Here is a 23,691-nt window from a genome sequence, read left to right on the forward strand (position 1 = left end):
ATCTGCATGAATGGCAATATAAAGCACCAACTGTGGGCAGTAAATTACATTCCAGCCTACTGTTCTGGGTTTTGCAAGTACCTGGGCTCCTGTGTACCTCTAATTAGGTGGGTTGAGCATGTCCCAAAGCACAGTGCCGCCGTCACTGCCACACATCCACGTCCTCCTGCCTGCACTCTGCCTCCCTGTCCTTCACCCTACTGCCTGCTGGTATGGTTTAGTACGCATTGAGGCCGGGTTTCGCAGCCCCGTGGCCGTTCCAGGCCCGGAGACTAAAGCACCACGGCCCGTCTCGGAGGGCCCGTCCGGAGGGGCGGCGGGCGCAGCCCCCCCGCGCCCCCTCGGTCCCGCAGCGCATTGGCTGCGGCGGCGGCCGCCCCGCCGGGCTCGCTGGGGTGCCCCGTGCCGGGCACTGCGTCTGACCTTCCCTTCCCTTCCCCGGCGCTGTCAGAGCGGATCAGCGGGCGCGGCGCTGCGATGGAGCGGCGAGCAGCGACAGCAGCCGCCAGGAGAGGAGGAAGAGGAGGAGGAGGAGGAAGGGAGAGATTAGCGCGGTGCCGGCTGGCGCAGAGGCGCGGCTGAGCGCTCCAGCGGGAGCCCGGGGCCCTGCGGACCGTGCGAGAGGCAGAGGCGGAAGGAGCGGAGATGCGGCCGCTCTCCCCGCTCTGCTGAAGCCCCTGGTCACTCGCCCGGAGGAGGGAGGCCGGGAGGGTCCGTCCTTCTCGCTGCTCTGCGGGCGCGAAGGGTGCCTGTGCAGTCCCCTCCTCTTGCTTTTATCCCAGCCCCGGAGCAGGAGCCGCCGCCGCCCCCTATCCCTTCCTGCGCTCTTCCCACCATGAGCGGGGCTGTTTTCACCTTATAAAGATGGCGGTGTGGGATCGCTGCAACCTTTAGACTAATGACTGTCAGAAACATCGCCTCCATCTGTAATATGGTGAGTGCTGGCGGGGGACGGGCGGCACGGCAGCCCCTGCGGGGGCCGGCTGGGGGGCTGCCCCAGGGGCGCAGCCCAACCGCGGGACTCCGTCCCCTGCCCCGGTGGCGGGGGAGCCGGGCACGCTGAGCCGGGAAATGCCTGGGATGGAGTTGGCCGACGGAGAGTGACGATGTCCCGAGGAGTTTTCCTGGAGGAGCCCGGGCGTGGGCCGGGGAGGGACGGAGATGCAGAACCGGTGCGGGGCCCCCCGGAGCGGGTCTGATCCCGGCCGAGGTGCGTTGCAGACGGAGCCGTGGTCCGCCCTTCCTCCTCTTGCCCTTCCTCCTGCCCTAATAATCCTGCGAAAGGACCAAAGTCGGGTTCCGAATCCACATTAAATCGGTGACCCTGTTTAACTCCCTCAGGCAGGCACCCTATGGTCTCCTAGGGCCAGGAGCTCCCCAGATTACGCAGAAAAGGAGGATCTTTAGATGCCTAATAACACTCATTTGGATCCTCGTGCTAGGTACCTGTTCTAGGAGGTCTTGGCTTTAGAGCTAACAGGGTTTAACTTGCACTACCTGCTGCTCAAAGAGGACTGGTGTTTGTAAAGTACTCTTGAATCACTTAGCTTTCTCTAAACCAGACTAGGCAATTAGTAGGGAATAAGGAAACATTAATATTTTTGGGTTTTACGTTCACTTTGCTACTTTTCTCCCCATGGAACAGTTGAAAGGATGCTTTCTGCATTGTGTTTGGATTTAATTTAAATTCTAACAAACTTGGAGCACCTAATTTGGTTTAGGTTTTTGAAACTTCTTGGTGGGAGGAGGGAAAGCTCAAACTTTGTCAAAGAATTATTAATGCAGTGCAGCAAACTTGCCAAAGAAATGGTTGCATGCTAAGCATCCCTAAACAAACAGAAGAGAATCCTATTTCTCTACATTTTGGTTTTTTAGTCTGTATTTTTCACCCTTATTTCCAGGTTCTTCAAGAGCAGCTACACACAGTTGCCAGCTTCCCTCCATGTGTTGCCCCAGCATGCTTTGTGCTGCTGATGCCACACATACCATTCATCTGCCCTGGAGTATGGAGCCTGTCTCTAGGGTAAGGCAACGGGCACAGCCCCAGAGGCACGGCTCCTGCGGGGTCTGGGTGAGGGAGTGCAGATTGCAAGCCTGCTCCCCTTCCACGTGTCCATACTTCCACTTAAGTGGGATTGGTCTTTTGTTGCAAATTAGATGCCTGGGTAGTCCCATGCATAGTTTTGATTTAAACCTCAGTCCTCCCTTTGAAATGCCTGCTCTGAAATGCAGAGAGGGTGAGTTGTTTCTGGGGTTAAAAGAATTAATACAAAATCCAGATTTGAGGTATAATAACCTGAGTGCTCAAATTTCTTCACCAACAGTAGTTTTCTGAACTTTTCATTGTTCTTAATGATTTCCAGTCCAATGGGCAACAAATACTGCAAAGAGAGATTCAGGAAACAGTACAGGACGGAGGAGAAAACCTGGGTACTCCTACCTTCTCTCTGAGGCAGGCTCCAGTTTTATCTGCTGATTAATGGTGGATGTGATGCCTTGCAAACTGGATAAAAGAGCACCGCATGAAGGGGAGCTGGAGACTCATAGGTGGATGTAAGACCTTGGCATAAAGTACTAGGAACTCTGATTTCTTTGTGTGCTTCAGACAGATGCACTCGTATGCAGCACGCTTCTCCCAAAGACTGAACAGATTCACAGCAGAACTGATGAGGTTGTTGTAATGGTGTGCTGCTTAGCTGTCATTGCCAGTATATCCTGCAAAAGTAGCATCTGAGAGATGGAGAGACAGAAGGGAAGAAGGAGAGCCTCAAGAAGAATAGGCATACAAGGATTTGTACTTCAAGGCAGTTCTAGTTCATGGTACTGTGGCAGAAGGTGCAGTTGATTTAATGATAATATTTTAAGGCTACATATTCCTTGAGGTCTGTGTACTTAGCTTTTAGAGATGCTATGTTGTGTTGGTCATATTAGGCTTTTCTGGATAATCCACAGAGACTGGAAGTTCTTTTAGGCCAAAACAATGGAGTTTTCAGACAGCTACAGGAATTTGGGGCTGTAAGAGAAATACAGATTCTTGCAAGTGTTGGCAACACTGCATTATGGCTCCTCCAAAAATGTGTCCACTCTGATGAGGTGGTGGACTTGAACTCAGTGATCTGGAGAAGAAGCTATGACAACCTTCTAGAAGTCTAGAGGTATAAAACTTGCCTTTATAAAACCTAAATATTTGCAGTGCTACTTTGATTTAGGACATCTGTAGAAATCTATCAGACAAAGACGCTGAGATGCTGATTCTCAGACCTCGTTCCTACACTATAATACAGTACTTGAAAAACTGAACTACTGCTAATTTGTGGACTACGAAGTAGCTGTGTAGTTCTTAGGTATTATAATATGTTTTTCTATGTAATGCTACATAATAGGTTTCTAAGTTTTTTAACCTGGTTGAACTCAGTAATTAAAAAAAAAAGGTGTTCCAGTCTTTATTTTTTCCCATTCCACTTGAGAGGGGTTTTTGGTTTTTAGAAAAAAAAAAAGCCCCCCCAAAATCCAAATGATGATGTCTGGTTGATTTTCAGGGGTGGTGCGGGGAGTAGGGGAAGAGAGTCAGAGGTAGCAATTGGTCCTGAAATACTTGTCCCTCCCTGAAAGCAACTTAGATTATGTTTTCAGTGGTAGTCCGTCCTTAACAAAGTTTTTTGTGTGTTTGTCCAAGTGCTCACATGTCTTGAAGGGAAAAAAATTACTGAAATTTAGCTGAATTAATTTAGCTTAAGAGAACCTGGCTTGCCAGCATTTTTTGATGTATGCTGTTGACTGCCTGATGTTTGGTATCTTGGGTTGTAATTTTGATCTCCTAAAGATGGTAGAGATTGTTAGTCTTTTCAGGAAGGATCAAAACAAGTGTAGTGAAACAAGCAAGACAGGGACAGTATTTAACTTACTTGCAAAAGATACTTAGTACTATATATTCACTGGATAAGCTCTCACATGCTGAGACAGACACAGTAGGAGCTAGCCAGTAAGAAAGAAATATTTGGCAGGGGAAATTTCCTCTTGGAACATTTACTTGTAGTAAATATTTAAATGCACAACTTTCTAGAATTAACAAAATTCCTCTATTGTCTTTTACCAGTTTTATCCCCTAAGTTATAATAATAGCAATTATTCACCAATTTGCCTAATGAGAACTAAGAGCTAAACTTGTTCTGAAGGGGCAGAGGGGATGAAGGCAACCGTGCCTGAAGGAATCGGTGGGACTCTTACGTGGGCATGATGGCCACATTCACTGCAAAGGGAGGTCTAGTCCCCAAGATATTCAACTTACCTGCCCTTCAGGACACTGTAAAAGCTCAATCACTCTGTCTGCACACCATGTTCACCACTGAGGGACGTATGCAATAGGCAACTGTCATCTTTTATGTAGGACAGGTACAATACATGTGAAGAAGCATAAGATACACTGAAAAGCTCTATATGAGGGCATACCAGCAGCCAGAGCCTTGTAACACTTGTAGACTGCAGACACCAACTAGGGATGTGATGGAGCCCCTACAATGCTGTAATTCTCTTTGGTTATTGTTTCTGTGAAATAACCCAATGACTCAAGTACCAAATGCTGGTTCAAAGATATATAGGCATGCTGGCATTTCATGCTTACTGAAATCCTCTGCAGTATGTTTCTCTGTTGATGAGCTTTAGGTACAGCCTTGAGTTCTGAGTTAAGCTCATACTGCAGCTGTGGCCTAGGGATATTACTGTTATGTGCAGTGAAGGACATCTAACCACTTCAGAATGTATTGACATACATTTATACTGATCTGGCTAACAAGCTCTGTGGACCATGTTTCTCTCTTTTGGAGTTCTGTTGAGAACAGGTATTAGTTCCTGCCCTTTCATAATTTTCTAACAGTATTTCAAATATTCCAATTAGCACTTCATAGTGTTCTGACAATCTAATGAACAGAACACTCTAAACACATTCAAATTTCTTTGATAGAAGGTATCATCTGAGATGCCTCACAGTTACTCCTGGTAGTTGTTGTATATATATCATATATATATATATAAAGTTGCAGTTCCTTGGATTAACTTTGGGGTTTTATTGGTGTTTCATGTTACTCTTTCTTCTCATAGTCTCATCATTATGAGTTTCATAAAAATAGCTGGTTTTCTGCATGAAAATATTCATACAATTCATCAGGAATTATGTGAATACCTGTGAAATTTCGCTTTCATTTTCAAACAAACGTACAAACAAACAAACAGTTTCTAACCATCCCAGAAACTGGCTGTAGAGAAAAAACATACAAGCCTAGGAATCTCTACATTCAGGAAACAAATAAGAATAAATGTTGGATTTCTTTTTTGTATTTGTTTTTAATAGCATGATTTTAGAGACTCATTGCAGGATTTGTTTGAATATAGGGCATTGGCAGAGTGAAGGCTGGAACTACAAACAGATTTGGAAAATGCTTGATACAAAAAAAAAAATTACAATTTTAATGCTGTGAAAATAATAAAATCCTGCTTCATACAATAAGAATATTACTCAGAATTGATCACTATGACTTTCAACTGGGTTTATTCATTTGGACAACCTGCAGTGTATATTTCTTCATGTCTTTTACATCTCTCCATAGAGATAAAGGCAAAATAATACATGCCAGACAATAAAACGGTTATCTAAAGATATATTTAGATTGATAAAGAAAATAAACTTTTACATCTGATAAGATTAGTTAGTTCAAGAATGCAGTTTTAGAAGCATAGTCTCAAGAGTGCACAGTTTCAGTATGACATGAAATATAGAAACAAAAATATGAAAAGTATGGAGAATATGAAGTCTAATCATTGTAATAACTTTCTGAAGTAATGAGAGTTTTTGAGAGTATGGCTGACAAATGAGCACTGGACTAACAGAAAGTGTGCATTCCATCAGAAGATGAACAGAAGTCCACAAGATTTTTTATTGGATAGAGAAGTATATGCAAAATGAGAAACATCCTAATATATTATTCCCAAAGTATAACCTCGAGTAATGGCTGAGGCTTGTCTTGCATGAGTACCTTTTAATGGCTAACGTGGTTATTATGTACTTACTAGCTGTTTAGAAAATAAGCACAAAAGGACAATTCGTGAACACAATGTGTGGTTTTCAGTGTATTTCTTTTAGATGCATGTAGTCTTTGGCTTCATGTTGCTAAATTAAGAGTAAACCAGTGGTTATGCTAAACACCTCAATAAAGGAACCTCTTAGCTATAGCTCAGCAAGGCTGAGTGAATCTGAATTGTGGAAGAGATGACAATAAAAGCAGACTCTGGACCCTGATTAACTGTGTATGGTGGGCAAGTGCCACACAGGAGATGAGGCTCTGATGGATTTGAAGAGCCACAGTCTGTGGAGTGTAAGCCTGTCAGAGAAGCAGTCAGCCAACTCTATTCTGCTGACCATGCTTTAGCCTCAGAAACTGTCCTCGGTTGGCTGTTTGGTGGATACACTGATATACATTTATGTACATTACATACTTAACACCACAGTGTATCAGTGCTTCTGGGGAAGAAGCATCTCCACTGTCAGGACTCCACTGTAAGCATGTTCTTGGGTATGCTCAACCCTTGCAGAAAAGGCTGTTGTGCTAAGGGTTTCAAACCAGCCATTACTGGATGTTGCATGTTTCAGTTATTTAATTTGCTTTTTGATTTCACAACTAATGGCCTCCTAACAGCTGTATTTGAAGTATCCTAGGATAATAAGGCCTCCAACTGTCCACTGAATATGATAAACCTGTGTTATTTCTGATGTAGGTCAGCCAAAGTTTGAGATATCCGATGATAGGAACTACATCACATTTCCTAATGTCTTACCGGAATCTACATTACAGTAATTTGGGCTTGGTACTTCTCATCCTGTCCATTGCTGAGACCAAGAACAGACTATGTCCTTTCTGTAACAAACTGTAGACTTGAAAATATTGTCATGCCCTTTTCTGCCTTATGCAGCTTTTTCTGTCTTATGCAACACAATCCCATTCAACCCTTTTTCATAGGTCACTTTTCTCTAGAGTTGTCTTCCATTTTGACTGGTTTCTTTTGGATTCTTCCCAGTTACCTTTATCTTCTTTGAAACCAGGCACCCAAACCTGGATGTAAGATGTCTTAGCACTGACAAGTTAAACAGGAAAGTTACTTTAAGAACTTGGTAGACTGCTACCTGTAGGAATTCATTATGTTGTCAACATTTGTTGTGCTTTTGGGGATTTTTTTAAAATAACACTGCATACCTGTGGCTTATTTAACTTACAGTACACAGAGACTTCTCTTTTCTATCTTTTTTTTCTAAAACACTACTGCCTTAGTCAGCTGTTTTCCATTTTGTACATGGTGATTCTTCTCTTCATGTGCAGAATCTTGCACTTGTCTCAGCTCCTTAGAGAATTTCTCTAAAAGAAAAATACTGTCAAAAAATAATGTTTAATTCTAAACCTGTCCTGCAACATAACTGCAGCCCTCGTTACTCATCTTGTATGGAGATTTAATGAAGATATTCTTACTTCTGTATCCAGGTTATCAGAGTATTCCAGATGGTGCATCTGTGATGGAATTTAGAAGGTCCCTTGCTTTTAGAATGCTCTGAGGCACCACATATGCAGTCTAGGTGGCCTAGACAAAAATGTTATTGAAGAAATTAGTAGTCTGTAAGCAAATCTCAGTTTCATTTTGACTCATGAGGCCATCTTGATGCTATGTGTTCTGAAGAAGGAAACTAGACAAAACCAATGGTTTTGCTATTTCTTCCAGCAAAAGCCTGAGTGCCACTAATCCAAGAACAATTAAGGTGAGGATACAGATGGACTCATAAGAGAATATTGAGTTTCAGTTTGGTAAAAACTGTCTAATCCTGGAAAATTTAAGGATTAATATTTTTTTTTAAAATTACTTATGGATATAGACACTGAACTTGCAACACTTCACTAGAACCTCACTTCCAGTACTTGGTGCTTTGTGCTTTGAGAAAACCAAGTTTATCAGCTATGTAAGACTGAGTACCTTAAAAGCTTTGTCCAAGATTTTAAGTGGTTCAGGATTTCAGGCCTTGCAATTTTTGTCTGTTTCTTGGAAACCACACCATAAAGAGCTGAAGTTATTTGTTATTGTTAATATCTAAGCAATACTTAAATAGAGATAGTTTAGTGTACCCGCAAGAAAAAATAGGTTAGACCTCTCCTTTCAAGCTCTTATAATTTGCTTTAATGATCAGAAGACTTAAGAAAAAATGCACAAAAATAATTTATTTAGATACATTTTTCTAAATCATCTTTCCTACAAAAATTTGAATACACAGTGGTTTTTCGGTCAGTCAAGGTCCTTTTGCTGTTTACTGTGATCCCCTATGTGTTTTCATAGAATCCCCTCTTTCCTCTTTCTTCTTGTGGCTACAAAGACCCAAGATAGCTTTGCTGGAGGAACAAAAAGCATTTCTTCACAGAATGAAGAGAGAGCTAATCTGGTTAAACTCAACTATCTTGTGCAACTTACACTTTAAAAAATACAGAAAGGTTTCAGGTTTGGCATTTAATATCTATGAGTTTTTAAGAAGGCTGGTTCAGCTATTTCAGTTACTCACCATATCTCTCTGAAAGTTGAGACTGTTCCCGAGGACAGCCAAAGTCCAGCACTAGGGACAGGTGATGCATCTATTGAAAGCTGCTGGATGTGTGTTGCATGCTGTGCTATTGCTCGCTCTCCTTTTGATACTTTGTGTTGCTTCTGGGAGCTAATTTTGGGTTTTATTTACAGTTGCCTCCTCTCTTTTGAGTTATCCATCACTGCCATTTTTTGGTCAGGAGGCCTTCTCCATCTTTCTTTATCTTCTTTTTCCTTCCCTCCCATGTGCTGTGCCTTCCAAAATCCTGAAACTCAGGCTGCCTAGCCCTGAAGCCATTTCTATTTTTACTCTAATTTCTCCTCTACCAGCCCAAACATCACCATTAGTTTGTCTTAAGTCTTCAGTTTCTCCCTTCAGGAAAGAACTCTGTTTCTATCGTGTTGCTCTCACTTTCCCTGAATACTAAGAAAAAGGAAATCTAGTCTATAAATGTATATGATCCAAAACCATTTGTCATGTACCAGCCATCTTCCTTCATTGATCTCTTGCTCTTTATATAGTTATTAAATTTCTGTTTCAATTATTCAATTTTTATGTGGTTTTTTCCCTTATATTATTTAGATTTTCTTGTGAACAAGGTATTTCTTCTTATTTCTTATTTTGTCTATGTACAGATATATTTTTCTGTATAAAGAAAAATTTAATTATGTTTTTCACACCATGTTTCTGTTTGTTTTGTGATACCCACTTAATAGGTGGCTTATGAAAAGTCCTAATTTCTTTACTGTATTCATTTACTTTAAATTAAACGCATGCTTATTTCTAGAAAGTCAGTGCCATTTTTATAGCTCTGTCACAGTACAAAGTTTAATCTGATTTGCCGTCTTCTGTTGACACTATCTTTCATATTAGCTCTTGTCCATTTCTCATCCTCCATAGAATAATTGTATTTAGATTACTTTGCTACACGTGATTTAATGAACTGATCTGATATCTTTTTTTCCCCTGAAGTTTTTTTTTTTAACGTGCTGAAGTGTAAAGGAACAGCAGGGATTTTTTTTTACTTAAGCTGTTCCATGTGATGCAAAGCACAAATGCAAATCTTTACAACATTATCAGAAATTTCAGCTGAAAAGAAAACCAGCAGTCTTATCCTTTGGAAGGTCTAGGGCAAAATAACAAGAGGAAAAAAATATAGGTCATATGGGCAGAATGTTTTTGGAGTGATGCTGTAGCAGAAATCTTGGCCTGAATTGACCTGTGCTTGGCTATGTCTCCAGCTGTATGTCTTTGCCATTTTATGAGGGCTGAATGCTGATTGTTGAATTAAGTGGTAAAACTTCTGAGAAATCAAGGTTCTAACACCACAGAGTACATAGCAGGAGTTTCCACATTGACCTAGTTCTCATTCTCGTAAGGTCTGGCTACCACCGTCACTTCACATTTCCTTCACTAGTGTATTCTCTTAAGAAGGAGCCAGTCTCCTTTACTGTCTCTATACTCTGATATGATTTTATTTAATACTCCCAAATCCCACTTCATTGACTTATCCAGCCTCTCCTCATTTCAGGCTCTGTAGCTACACTGAGGCTCCTGCTTATTTTTATGAAACTACAGTAGATTCAGCTGTGGTAGGATATTTCTCCTAGCTGAAGCATTTATAAAACCATAGAGAGTGGTTGCATTAAAATATCATAGCAGTTTTTCACTGTAGAAGTAACCAAAATTACTTGCTGGGAGTGAGAACAAACATGCTGAAAACCATGTTAAATAGTCATGGCTGACTTTTGCTGTAGATTAACCTCAGTAAACTAACATGTTTTCTATATTTGATATGGTTGATTTAAACTGAATTCTGAACCACCTTTAACACATTTCTAATAAAACATTTTTTCCAGTTTAAACCTGGATTGGGTGTACAGTTTCAGGTATACTTTGTTGGAAAAATTTCCTTCTTCTGTCGTCATGTCAACTACTTATTGAGGAGACTTCATATGCAAAACAAGTAATTTATATGCAATGTGACATGGTTCGAGTTTTACTAAGTAGCCTGTCTACATTTTTTTTCTCCATATAAGAAATATATCCTTCTTTGAAGCATCAGGTCTCTGTGCTTCTTACCTGTGTTCCTAGACTTCTTTTTCAATGGATTTAACAGTATCTTTTTGGAGACCTCAGAATAAACCAGACTGAAATTGCATTTGATACAAGAAGGCACAACTCCTCATGAAGTCTGAGCAGGTTATGTCAGTTTACCCAAAGATTGAGTTTAGCCTCACTGTTTTGTTGGGTCACTGTCACACAGTATTTTATTTTATATTTGCAACAGCTAAGGCCTGGTTTTGGAGAGGTAAAGCTCTGTGATGAGATGTTACTAAGCATGTGTTTTTTTCAACAGCAAATACTTTGGAAGTTTCCATGCAATGTAGAGTTTTTATATGAAGATGGATTTTTTTGGTTTTCAGTGATAATTTAGTTTAGTAAATCCCAATTCTTGCTCTTGCTCACAATATTTACAAGAAAATTTAAATGCTGGAAAAGGTTTGTCCGACCATCTGGCATCCTCTGAAGTTAGAAACCCTGGACCTGGAGGAAAGCAAATGAGTAATGTAGGAGCAACTAGTTAGCAGAGCACTCGTATTGTATTTGTCTAACAGAATACACAAACCTGTAGTTTACAAAGAGTAGGTTACTTTTTAGAGATAGTATTTTCCATGAACTCTAGAGGAAGAATTTATTTCAGTGTGGAGAATGCTTCTTACAAAAATGGCAAAACACCCATTTTATTCTTGTATTACAGAATTTGATTGTAATGTTAAAACTGTAATCAAAGAAAACCTTTGCTTTGATCTGAATGCTGTACAATGAGTATTAATATGAAGATGTTTTTCCCCAGAAGCTACATTAATCTTCTGTAGTCATGTTTCTCATATATCAGACAAGGTTTTGAGGGTAACTGGCTGTTTGCTTCACTGCTAATGTCAGATAGGCAAATGTCTATCAGTTTTCTCCCTCTTGGAAAGTAGGATGCTTCGCCAAGTATGTGCATCTTTGGCAAGGCTGGCTTTCCAAGCAATGAAACTAATCTTCATATGAGATTTACATAATTATCACACTGTCATCTCTGTTGAACGGTAGCCAATAATTGCTTTGTATTGATCAATCTTTTTTTCCAAGTTTCTCACCAAGGCGTAGCAGAGTCTGGTGAGATCATATATCCCTTATGAAACTTTTCATGAAGCCTTGTGCTTGTAAAATACTTCAGTCTCAAAGTGATTTTCTGGGAATCAACATACACTTGGTCTGAGCAATGAACTCTGTGTATGTGAGAGAAAGAGAGAGAACGGAAAAAGATCGGAGAAGGGGATGTGAAATACAAAATCTTTGGAGCTTTTCTGGAACCTGCCAACTTAAAGGAGATGTTTTACTTTCAAGGCTTGCAAATTCTCAAAGAGCACCTGTGCTGAGTTTCACACTGCTAATTCTGTTGACTAAATCTTCTTTTAATGAACTGGCATGAAATAATAATCTAATTTGGCAAGCAGTGGTGATGGTAGGTGCAATGAAGAAACAGAAATCAGGCCTTGGGGAGAAGATGGGGAAGGGACATGAGAATTCTAAATCTGATTATCTGTTACTTCGAAAATTTTTGCTGATGAAGTCTGAGCAAATGTCTGCCTTGACTTCATCAAGGCTTTCAACACAGTCTCTCACAACGTCCTCATAGGCAAATTCAGGAAGCGTGGACTGGTTGAGTGGACCGTGAGGTGGATTGAGACCGTGAGGTGGATTGAGTCGCTATCAGTGACACGGGGTCTAGTTGGAGGCCTGACACTAGTGGTGTCCCCCAAGATTCAGTACTGGGAATTGTTTAACTTATTCATTAATGACTTGGATGAAGGGGCAGATGCCTCCTCAGCAAGTTCACTGATGACACAAAGCTGGGAGGAGCAGTCCATACCCCAGAGTGCTGTGCAGCCCTTCAGAAGGGCCTCAACAGGCTGGAGAGATGGGCAGAAAGGAAATTCAGTGAAGGCAAGTGCAGGGTCCTGCACCCAGGGAGGAGTAACCCTGTGCACCAGCACAGGCTGGGGATTGACCTGCTGGGAAGCAGCTCTGTGGAGAGGGACCTGGGGGTCCTGGTGGACAACAAGCTGTCCATGAGCCAGCAATGTGCCCATGGGGATGAGAAGGCTGATGGTATCCTAGGCTGCGTTAGGAAGGGCATTTCCAGCAGGTCAAGGGAGCTGATCCTGCCCCTCTACTCAGCCCTGGTGGGGCACATCAGGAGTGCTGTGTCCAGCTCTGGGTTCCTCAGGACATGAGAGACATGGAGCTCCTGGAGCAGGTCCAGTGGGGGGCAACAAAGATGATTAGGGACTGGAGCATCTCTCTTGTGAGGAAAGGCTGAGGGAGCTGGGCCTGTTCAGCCTCAAGAGACAGCTGAGGGGGGAACGCATCAATGTCTATAAGTATCTGAAGTGAGGGTGTCAGAAGATGGAGCCAAGATTATAATGTGTATAGGAGTGATGACGTTTCCTTTGGCAGCAGTCTACCTTACTTGCTTGGTAATTTAAGATTGTTTAAAAATGGGCATTTTAATATAGCAAAATGACAGGTAACATACCAAATTAGTGGTTGTACTTACAGACCAGCCATTACCTAAACAACTTTGCTGTTGGAGTGAAGATACAGCTGAACATAACTTGCCACACCAGGGCAGAGACTAAGAGATCTAACAGTGCATGGATTTATGTGCTCTCTAATATTAGATAGGACAGAATGACAGGTATATTACACTTGCTTTTAGCATTTGTGATGTTACTAGAACTGGGTGCCAGTCTGAAGCCCAAGTATTGTTACAGGCTGATGATTAGTTCAGAAGAATTCAGAGGAACTTCAGTAATGCTTAGAAAACCTACCTTCCATCTAGGAACAGCTTTTTAGGGTTGTGCTTAAGATCAGCTATGATCTTTATGAGGCAAGAGAGTGATGGGATCCAGATGTCCATGTACACAGTAAAAATAAGGGGGAGGTGGGTATGGGAATAACCCCTGTTGTGACCTGTTCACTTCTAATCAGCCATTACTAGAGAGTCCATTCCAGGCCAGCTCCACTACCCAGATTTGCAAATATCTTTAGTGGCTCATGACACTGCTGTGCTTGCCTGTTAGTAAGAGAGAGTTAGCTTGGCTAATCATAGCTGAAAGGAAAGAACTATTTTCTGTCTTGATACTGTCCATAATTTTATTTTAGAATGTTAATATTCTAAATAATTTCTTCCTTTTAAATTTTTTTGGTTTGGTTTGGGTTTTGACTTTTTTTTTTTCTTTTTTTTTTGTATAGGGCACCAATGCCTCTGCTCTGGAAAAAGACATTGGCCCAGAGCAGTTTCCAATCAATGAACACTACTTTGGATTGGTCAATGTAAGTACCATTTTGATATAACTTGAAATTTGCTTTGTTCCTTGGTTTTGTTTTATTTTGTTTTCCTCTCTCCCCTGCTCTTATCAATCTTATCCTAATGCAAGATTGTCTTTTTTTCTTTAAATGCTGCTCGTGTTGCAATTTTAGGCAAAGTGGGTTGCAAAACTGTATCAGATGTTTGAAGATGTCTTCATACACCCCCAGAGAGAACAGTTTACTGTTCTATGAATATTTCCAGGGATTAGAACATACGCTTCAATAAAGTTAAAAGTCTATTTTAGCTGTGAAATGGGAGGGAGAAAGTGATGAAAGTATGTACAAGTTTATGTACAGCATTCTGCACTGGGGACTCTTAGGAGAAGTTTTTTTATCTGACCAAGGAAAGAATGAGTGAGAAGAGTGCTTAATCATTTGTTTATTCCCATAGAAATGATACAGATATAGTAATTTTTTCCACTGAAAACGTTAGACATTCTGCTACTGAACAGTAAGATAGAGCCCCTTAAGTAAGAATTTAATGAAATCCACTACAATAAATATTTCTCTTACAAATGTAAACCTTTAGTTCGTATCCTAGTTAATTTAGAACACAACAGTTTTTCCAATGAAGTGTCATGGTGGGTGTGAAAATATATTTCTACTGCAGCTACATGGCAAAATGGCTGGTTTGTGACAGTGACAGGAGTAAGAATTTGAATGAACAGCTAGTTTTGTTGTGATGCACAAGGATTAAGCTTGTTTTTAATCTTGCATGGCAGTTTGGAAACACCTGCTACTGTAACTCCGTGCTGCAGGCATTGTATTTTTGCCGGCCATTTCGGGAAAATGTATTATCATACAAGGCCCAACAGAAAAAGAAGGAAAACCTCTTGACTTGCCTGGCAGATCTTTTCCACAGTATTGCTACTCAGAAGAAAAAAGTTGGAGTTATTCCACCAAAGAAGTTCATATCAAGGTTACGAAAAGAGAATGGTAAGTGTAAAACTGAAATCCTCTAAGGTATTTATGCATTGATCAAAAAAGTATAAATAAATATTGGGCAATCTGATCATATTAATCAGAAATACAGGTTAGATTTGTAAATTGCTTTTAGTACTTTGTGTGGTGTATTATTATTTTAGGATCTGTGGGTGCGATATCATGCTTGAAATAGCCATACCAGATTTCATATGCTCCCAGAAGTGTGTGAATTAATGATGTTTTCACAGCATGGTGGGGCAGACCTTACTGTAGAGTGAGCTAGGGCTGGGAGTGGGGTGACACTGCTGTGGTTTTTAAATTATTTTTTTGTGGAATATGGCAGAGAGAAACATTGAGGGCAGCTGGCAGCATAGAAACTGTGTGACCTAGGAAGGCTACAGGCACCACCAGCTCCAGAACACCCTGGAGAATAAGGAACTGGGTATATGTGGGGTGGTCAATCGGCTACACATCAGCTGGTGCTCTGGTTCTTGGAAGTGGTGGACACAGTCTTACTTTGTGAAGCATCAGACCCCTTTGGACCATTAAGCTGGCAACAGCATATACCTAATGTTGTAGTAGTTCTGTCTAAGGGATATGAGGAAGGAACACCTTGAGAAAAAGGAGCCTGTCACAGCTCCATTTTGGCCTGGATTCATATCAGTGTGGGTGGTATGCTTAGAAACAGAGAGGCTTTGAATGAAGAGACAAAGTATGAGTCAAACACCTGGAAGAAATTGCTTACTGGTGACAGCATATACATGGGCAGACTGTTCATTTCAGAGCAGACGTTTGAAATAATGAAAAAGTTCACTGTGAGTCATCTAGTGATAACTGTTGGGGATCACTTGTAAAGACTGGATCTTATGTTTTCAGCTTTTTTAAATTAGGGCCAGACTCAGTGTGTATTACCCTGCTTGTATGTTCAGGCTAGACGCTACAAAGCCAAAGGATCTGTACAATATTTTCTGAGGAAATCCACATGAACTTTTTCAGGAGCAGGGGGATAAAAAACACACATTTCTGGGAACACAGATTCTTTTTTCTTTGACATGCTGGGCAAGTTAAGCCTTTACTGGAGAAGTCTGTACTAAATCACCACTGGGATATTTTCCCCTCTTCCCAGCAAGCATTTTATATTGAATAGGACAAGTCTCTTCTCATTAGACTTGTGTGTGAAAAATGAGCTTTGTTAGATGGTGTTATTATTACTACTTGAGGTGAGTTGACCTTGATTGGCTGCCAGGTGCTCACTAAGCCTGTCTCTCTCCTTGTCTCAGCAGGGGAGGGGGAGAAAACAAGAGGAAAAAAACTCATGAGCTGAAATCAAGGCAGTTTAATTAAAAAAAAAAAAAAAGAAAGAAAGAAAAGCAGAGATTACATATAGAAACAAAGGAAAACCAAAGGAGATTTATTCTCTACCTCCCATCAGCAGATGATTTCCAGCTACTCCCTGGGAAGTAGGGCCTTGGCATGTGTAGGAGTTTGTTTGGAAGAGATATATCTTAATAATGAAAACCCGCCCATCTTTCTCTTAGATTTTAGTGATGAGCATGAGGTCACATGGCATAGAATATGACTTTGGCCAGTTTGGGTCAGCTGCCTCAGCTATGTTCCCTTCTCATCCTCTTTCGCACCCAGCCTACCAGCCTTTGGGCAGGGTGGGAGTTGGAGGAACAACCTTGATGCTGTGTGAGTGCTGCTTAGCGTCAGCTGAAACATTGGTACCTCATCAACATCATTTAAGCCACACCTACAAAGCACAGCACCCTGTGGGCTACTGAGAGGAAAAGTAACTCCATCCTGGACAGAGTGCACAAATTTGTGTCAGCATCCAATGGCTTTGGTTTTCCCAGCCATGTGGCTTACTGTCAAAACTCTGTGATGTTCCTAAGTGTCTGAGGGACTTGGAATATGTGGATGGAAGTCAGTGCTGACTAAAGTTAGGCAGTAAGTGTCTCTTTTAAGGAAATTAGGATGAGTCACACTCTGCTTTCTTCATTGACTGTAATGGGAGCCTACACAACCAACTCCAATGAGTGTAACTTTATAGACAGCTGAAGTTACATGAGATGAAGCTTTCCCCCAAAGTTGCTTCACTGAAGCCTGGGTGACTGGCTGCAAAACTGTTCTTTGACATGATTCTAGATACTTTGCTGAGCAAGGGCCAGTACAAGTATTTGGGAAAAAAAAAATTGTTTCTTGGAGGAAAGGATATTCAGCTGTACATATCTTGACTCTCTTCTTCACAGATCTCTTTGACAACTACATGCAGCAGGATGCACATGAGTTCTTAAATTACCTACTCAACACCATTGCAGACATTTTGCAGGAGGAGAAGAAACAGGAAAAGCAAAATGGGAAACTGAAAAATGGCAACATGAATGAAGCTGAAGAGAACAATAAACAAGAACTCACCTGGGTGCATGAGATTTTTCAGGGAACACTGACTAATGAAACTAGATGTTTGAACTGTGAAACGGTAAGCACTGGGATAGATTGGTTTTTTTGGTTGTTGCCCATTAATAGATAGATACATTTTATATATAAAAATATATGAATCTTTACAGACATCTGAGAATTGTGGATATTCCTGTAGAATTTACTTCTTGAAGTGAGTATATTCTTTTCTAAAAATTTATACTTCTAAGCATTGCTTGGCTAATCTATGCCAGGTTTTGCTGTCCTAACACATACCTCTACAGTTAAAATCCTTACTAGTGAATCAATACCTTTCCTTACCACTGTAACTTTGAGAGAAGGTATTCACATCATATTCATATAATAAGTGAAACATTAAGATGAATTTGTGTTAATTCATTCTTAAGAGTCTGACAGGTATACAGAGGGTTTATTATTAACAAACCATTTTCTTTTATCTCCTGAATATTTTCTAGAGGATGATGTCAGTTTGAAATCTCTTATTTTTGAACTATAAGTAAAAATAAATTTTACTTTTGTGAATTACAGTCAGTTGGGAAACCTGATTGCAAGTTTCCTATTGATTACTGTCTTTTTCAAACACATGCTCCTATTGAAAGAGAAAAGAAACATTTTCTAAAATTGTTCCTGTGAGGTTGCATGAAAGAGTAACACAGACAGGAAAAAAATCTCCTTTGGGGAGAACAGTGACACTGACCTTCCACAAAGGTTGGAATGAACATCACCTAACCTTTGCTTTGGTAAAGCAAAGGTAGGTGATAGGCATCAAGGATGAATTCGTTTTCTCAATTCCTTCCACAGATGATGGAGATTATGAAGGAGCTTTTGCAGGAAACTCTCTCCATCTGTCTTGAGGTTGTTTCATGAAACAAAGTTTTCAGCAGTATCTGGTGTTTTATTCCATATAGCTTGTCCTGGCTCCATGGTGTTACTAAGCTGTTGCAGTTGTTGGTGCAGCAATGCTGAGAACTGGGCCAACAAACTGATCTGGCCTAAGAATGATGTACTTTTACTCAGATCAGTGCTGCTACTATGGGTTTCCTCTAAAGAAAACACAACTAGCTGCATTAAGATGGGAGAAGGTATCTTCAGACAGCAAGCTGAGGTTAAATATCTTCAGATGACTGAAGTTAGGTGAGATAAACTCTACCCAGGTCCTACCAGACATGCAGAAGAACATAGTCTGATGTTTCTAATCATAAATAATAGCTCTGTTTTCCAAGAAAATAAATATGGCTTTTCCAGGGACTTGGTCAGAGGAGGGTGGTGAGGAGAAGCGATGCAATGATAGTCAACATGAAAAAAGATGTTGGAGCAAGTTTGGAACAAGCTTGTATAAGAGAACACATGAGAGAGATACTGAAAATTAATTATTTAATATTTTTCAATTATAAACCCTCAGGTAATAGTTAAAATAAATGAAAGGTTAGAATTATTTTTTAACTGACAATCTTCTCCAAATAGTTGTGGCCTAATTCTAAATCCATATCTGGTGTTTACTCAGAGAAATGTTAGTGAAGTGGGGATGTGTCCCTGGGTAACAGCATAACTGCACAATTCCCGACTTGTAATTCAAAGTGATGAAGCTTTATGGAAAATACAGCTTGTCTGGAGCTTCCTCTGAATGCAGAAATACTGTATACTACTCAGGATATTTTTCCAGTTTGTTTTTCTTGGATTAGTGTGACTTGAAATCTTAGGAAAATAGTAAAACATTGAAAGATATTGCTTTGCTGAAATATTAATAAGTAGTACATGAAGAATCATTCAAATTTCAGCAGTTCTTTTTCTTACTTACAAAGAATGCGGTTTGAATCTGGTTTTCCAGCTAGCTTTAGTTTTAGTCTGTATTATTCTAGCTCTAAGTAGCCCATTTTCCCTTCCAGTAAATATTTGATGTGCAGAAATCAATAGCAGAATTCCTAGCTTCTTTGAGGCATTCAGGTGAAGCTCTATACTCGCCAAGGACTTTTTCAAGTGTTTAATTTCTCATGATACTCAGTGTGCCTGACAGAACCTTAGTTCCAGCTCTAGAGACACAATGTTCTCTGAAGCTTTGTTGCTTTATCTTTCAAATTTTAGCTGTTTATTTATTCTGCAGTTGATTGCTGCCAGTTTTGTGGTTTCCTGTCCTCTGTGGGTCAAATCATGTCTCAGAGAGGATTTTTGTTTGAAGAACTGCTGTTCATTTCAGTTGGGTGTGCCTTATGCGTCTGTACATATTTGGTAATATCGAAATTAATCTGGCTAAAGGTGTTTCCCTGCATTCAGGTCTGATATGGGCTGCCTTTACCAAGTGTATAGGATCCCTGACATAACATAAATACATCCTCATGGTGGTACATAACTATTACATCCACATAATTGCAAAAATCTGAGCATAAGGGACTTCTGCCAGAACAATGGATTCATGTCCTCACAGAAGTTCTTGATTTGGGCTTCACTATCCTCCCATCTGATTTAGTTATTCCAAGGAAATGCCGGCATAGGAGGCAAAATATGGGGTGTCTGTGCAACATTTTATTAAAAAATTGGTTGTTATGAATATAACTGAATTCATATGCAGCAAGTAATTTTGCAGTCTTTTGACTCAGTCAAAGTATTACAAGAATTAGCCATTTGGATGGGGTTTTTTGTTAACATTACTTCACCTTTGAGATAAACACTGTCGTGAAAAATAATTTTCAATGCAAAAATCAGGATCTGTCATTCTGAAAATACTTGGACTTAAATTTTTTAAATAAAAACTCTTTATTATAATTCTTCTCCTCTTGTTCTGTCTCAAAAAAAGATTGGCAATACCAAAATGATTTTGCAAAGTATTATCACTGAGCCATTTTTACCTTTAATCTTTTAATTTTTTAATCAAAATATTGGCCAGAAACAATATCCAATGGGGAAATGTAGCTATGTCAACCAGAAATATAAACCCAGCCTTTTGAATACTCACTTGAGAGAAAGGATAACATGGTTAAGTATGACTTTTGTGACAGAAACATTCTAGGAAATTATCTTCATTGCATCCTTAATAGTGGAAATAATTATGTAAAAATAAAATGTGAATATATATTGTAGTATGCTATACAAATGGTAAAAAAATTTCTGGTAAAATAAGAAAGTAGACTGTGTTACACAAGGAAACATATGTAATGCACCAATCCCAGATAATATAGGGGATGATGGTCCACCTTTACTGAACAGTAGGCTGTCTTTAGTGCCCCATGGTTGGTGGGATTGGATAAGTGGATAGGCAGAAGTTAAATTATATGAAAGATGGGTTGGCAGAATTACTAATAAATATCACAGTGAACATTAGTCACACTGAACTAGAAAAAATTAAAAGCATTGAAATTAATTATTTTTGTGTAAGAGCAAATTTCTACAGAAATAAATATCTTTAGCAGTTACTGAAGGTATAAACAGCATTTAGATGTATGGCATCTCTGTTTCACAACTATGTTTTTTGCAACAGGTTAGTAGCAAAGATGAAGATTTTCTTGACCTTTCTGTTGATGTGGAGCAGAACACGTCGATTACACACTGTCTAAGGTAAATGAATACATCTTTTTGGCAGATAGGTCTAACTGCTAAATTTTTCAGGTCTAGTAGTTTTAGAAAAGAAAAGTAGAATAACACTTGGATTTGAACTTACCCTAAGCAAGAGAAAAAGACTTTAAACTGGATGTTTCCTCTAATGACAAAATATACATTAACGTACTTTGCTTTACTCACTTTCTCTTTCAATGTATGTATTTGAAAGAGGAAAATAAATAAATTTTCAGGGAAAATAACTGATTGCATTGTCATCTGGAAGAATTGGTGCAGAATAATAATTGGATTCAAAGAGATTTAACTGTGCATATCTTTAAGCTTCTACACAAGTGCTTTGTTGATTAGAACTTATGTGCGTATTAAAAGTTAAGTGTGTGTTTTGCAGAATGAGTGCTAGATTTCCTAGAGGGCAAAAGATTTCAAAAGTCTATTTTTCTATCAGAAATTTCTTATTCTATGTTTCAACCTAAAATCATGTGAAGTCTTTTATTCTAAATTTCAGTTCTGCTCCTAGTATATTCTTAATTGTTAAAAATTCTAGCAATCTCTGCTTAAGAGATCAAAACAATTTTCAGTCTTGCATGCATGATTATTCTGAGAGATGTAAAATGTCCAGAGTTTTGACATTAATGCAATAACCCACTTCCCATCTTTAAGACAATATGTCGCTGTCCTAAGGTAATGATTATCAATTAGTTAAACTCCTTCAAATTCTAAAATTGCTATCAAAGTTGAAACTGCATTTATCAGTTATTCTGGAATGCCTAGGAGGGATTTCCTGCTGTCTCATCCCAAGGTGAGAGTTACAGAAAGAATGTGAGGTACTATTTCCTGAGTCAGAAAGCAGTGACTTCTCTGTGAATACCACAGCTGTACTACGTAATTTCTGTTCTAATTTAAAGTGCTAGGAAGTTTTTCCTTCTCAGCTTCTGTTCAGTCTCCCACTGGATGCTGTACCAGTCCTTAGCCCTCAAGTAGTCCACACTGCACTAACCAGCCTCTCTGTAAAACATGAGTAAACCAAAGAGAGGCTTTGGAAAGCAGTGCGTTCTCTTTTTCTCCTGTAGTCTCTTTGCCTCTTCATACTAACCAGTAGTTGAATCATTATTGGTACTAGAGGCTTTTGTTTGCACACTTTTGAGTTCTTCACTGTAGCCATTACCCTGAACTTGCCAGTATTACTTACTTTTCCCTATGGTCTTCAAAGTCAATTTGAAATCCTACTGAGCTGCAAGGATGCTGCAGTGCCTTTTGAGGTCCTTTCTAATCTGAGTTGTTGTTTGATTTCGTGGTACTGGAGACAGAGCTCTGACTTTTTCTTACAGCTGAATCTGGTGAACTTGTTAGAAACTGCTGCTGTATATAAGTCACCATCTGTCCTTCAGCTTTCTCCAGTTTTTTATTTAATTTCTTGATCTTTTAGCTTCTTGGAAATGTTTTGTTAGGAATGGTCATTTTATGTAAAGGCAGAGTAAGTATTTCAGTAAAAATACCAATAGCATTTCTTTTACTGAACTGACAGTGTCTGTAGCTTAAGATGTGGAAGAACTGCATCTGCATAGCTGCAAGCAACAAGTGAATGGTGGAGTTGAAAGAGACTCCAGAAAGGTTAGCCTCTATCTCCGTGTCAGACAGCATGCTTATCCAACCTGTTCCAGAAGATTTTTTAGCAGTAGTATCTTGATTGTCTATCCCAGTCCTTCCTGTTCTTACTACTAAGTTTTTTCCTGCTGTGTAATGTGAATCTTTGGTGTTTCAGACCAAGCCTATTTCTATTTGCCCTGGGTACTCTGGACATAAACCAGGGGTTGCCCCCATTCCCCTGAGCAGTAGCATTTTACGTACAGGAAGAATGTAATCACTTTTTAAAAATTTAAACAGCGTAAGGTCATTGAACCTCTCCTCCAGCTCTCTTCTCTGGATCCCTACACATGTTCATTACTCTTCAGCCTTCTCTCCAACTGAACCTCTCTCTTGAACTCAATCTTGAAGTGCCACTGTCTAGAACGAGGCATAGTATTCCAGCAGGGATCTATACAGTCTTGAGAAGAATGGATGCCCTAAGTTTATTTGTTCATTCCAGTGTAGTATCTGCCTTTACTCCAACAGTATGACATGCATTTTGAAGTTCACCCATTTCTCCTTTTGGAAATAAAATTAAGCAAAATCCCAATTTTTCTTTTTGTGGAGTGGGAGGTACAAGCCACTATTTACAGATTGAACAGGAGGAGAGTCATCACCTCTCATCTATTCTGATTGTGTTTTACATTAGCAGCATTTCTACCTCCGCTTAGAAGGCATTATTCAGTTAGAATATGGATTTCCTCTCATTGCTGTCTGGTATTATGCATTATTACGCAAAATAGAAGTTCTTTTGTGGCTTCTTTCAATAGGAACATCCAAGTTATTACTCTTTTTGGAATCTTTACTGTTTCCCTTTTTTTAACAACTGCTTTGCTGTGTCTTAATAGCTTTAAGTGCTGCTGCATTTAAAAGGTAAAATACAGAAAAGCTGTGCAAGATAACATTTGAGTATAATGAATCTCTTTTCCACTACAGATGAATGTTCTTTTATTTCTGTAGTTTTTCAAAATGTCCTTGTGTGCTCAAGATGTCCAAAGAATAGAAAGAATACAAGCCTCTGGCATAGTCTAAATCCACAGGGTAGACAGTTGGGCCTGAAACAATAAAAGTCCAATAACAAATATAATACATATCCATTGTTTTTATTTCCACTAGGA

General features: G+C 39.7%; 1 protein-coding gene across 1 annotated transcript in view; it reads left to right on the top strand.

The window, feature by feature from the left end:
• The first annotated feature begins 635 nt into the window (after nucleotides 1–635).
• Nucleotides 636–23,691, top strand: part of USP46 (ubiquitin specific peptidase 46) — a 28,069-nt gene continuing 5,013 nt past the window's right edge. Inside the window, exons 1-5 of the mRNA XM_082282552.1 lie at nucleotides 636–934; nucleotides 13,916–13,996; nucleotides 14,755–14,968; nucleotides 17,209–17,438; nucleotides 20,871–20,947. Of these exons, the coding sequence (XP_082138678.1) occupies nucleotides 899–934; nucleotides 13,916–13,996; nucleotides 14,755–14,968; nucleotides 17,209–17,438; nucleotides 20,871–20,947 (638 nt within the window). The 5' untranslated portion in view covers nucleotides 636–898. The remainder of the gene's footprint in view (nucleotides 935–13,915; nucleotides 13,997–14,754; nucleotides 14,969–17,208; nucleotides 17,439–20,870; nucleotides 20,948–23,691) is intronic.

Source organism: Coloeus monedula, assembly GCF_965178545.1.
Source record: "Coloeus monedula genome assembly, chromosome: 5".
Taxonomy (NCBI): Eukaryota; Metazoa; Chordata; class Aves; order Passeriformes; family Corvidae; genus Coloeus; species Coloeus monedula.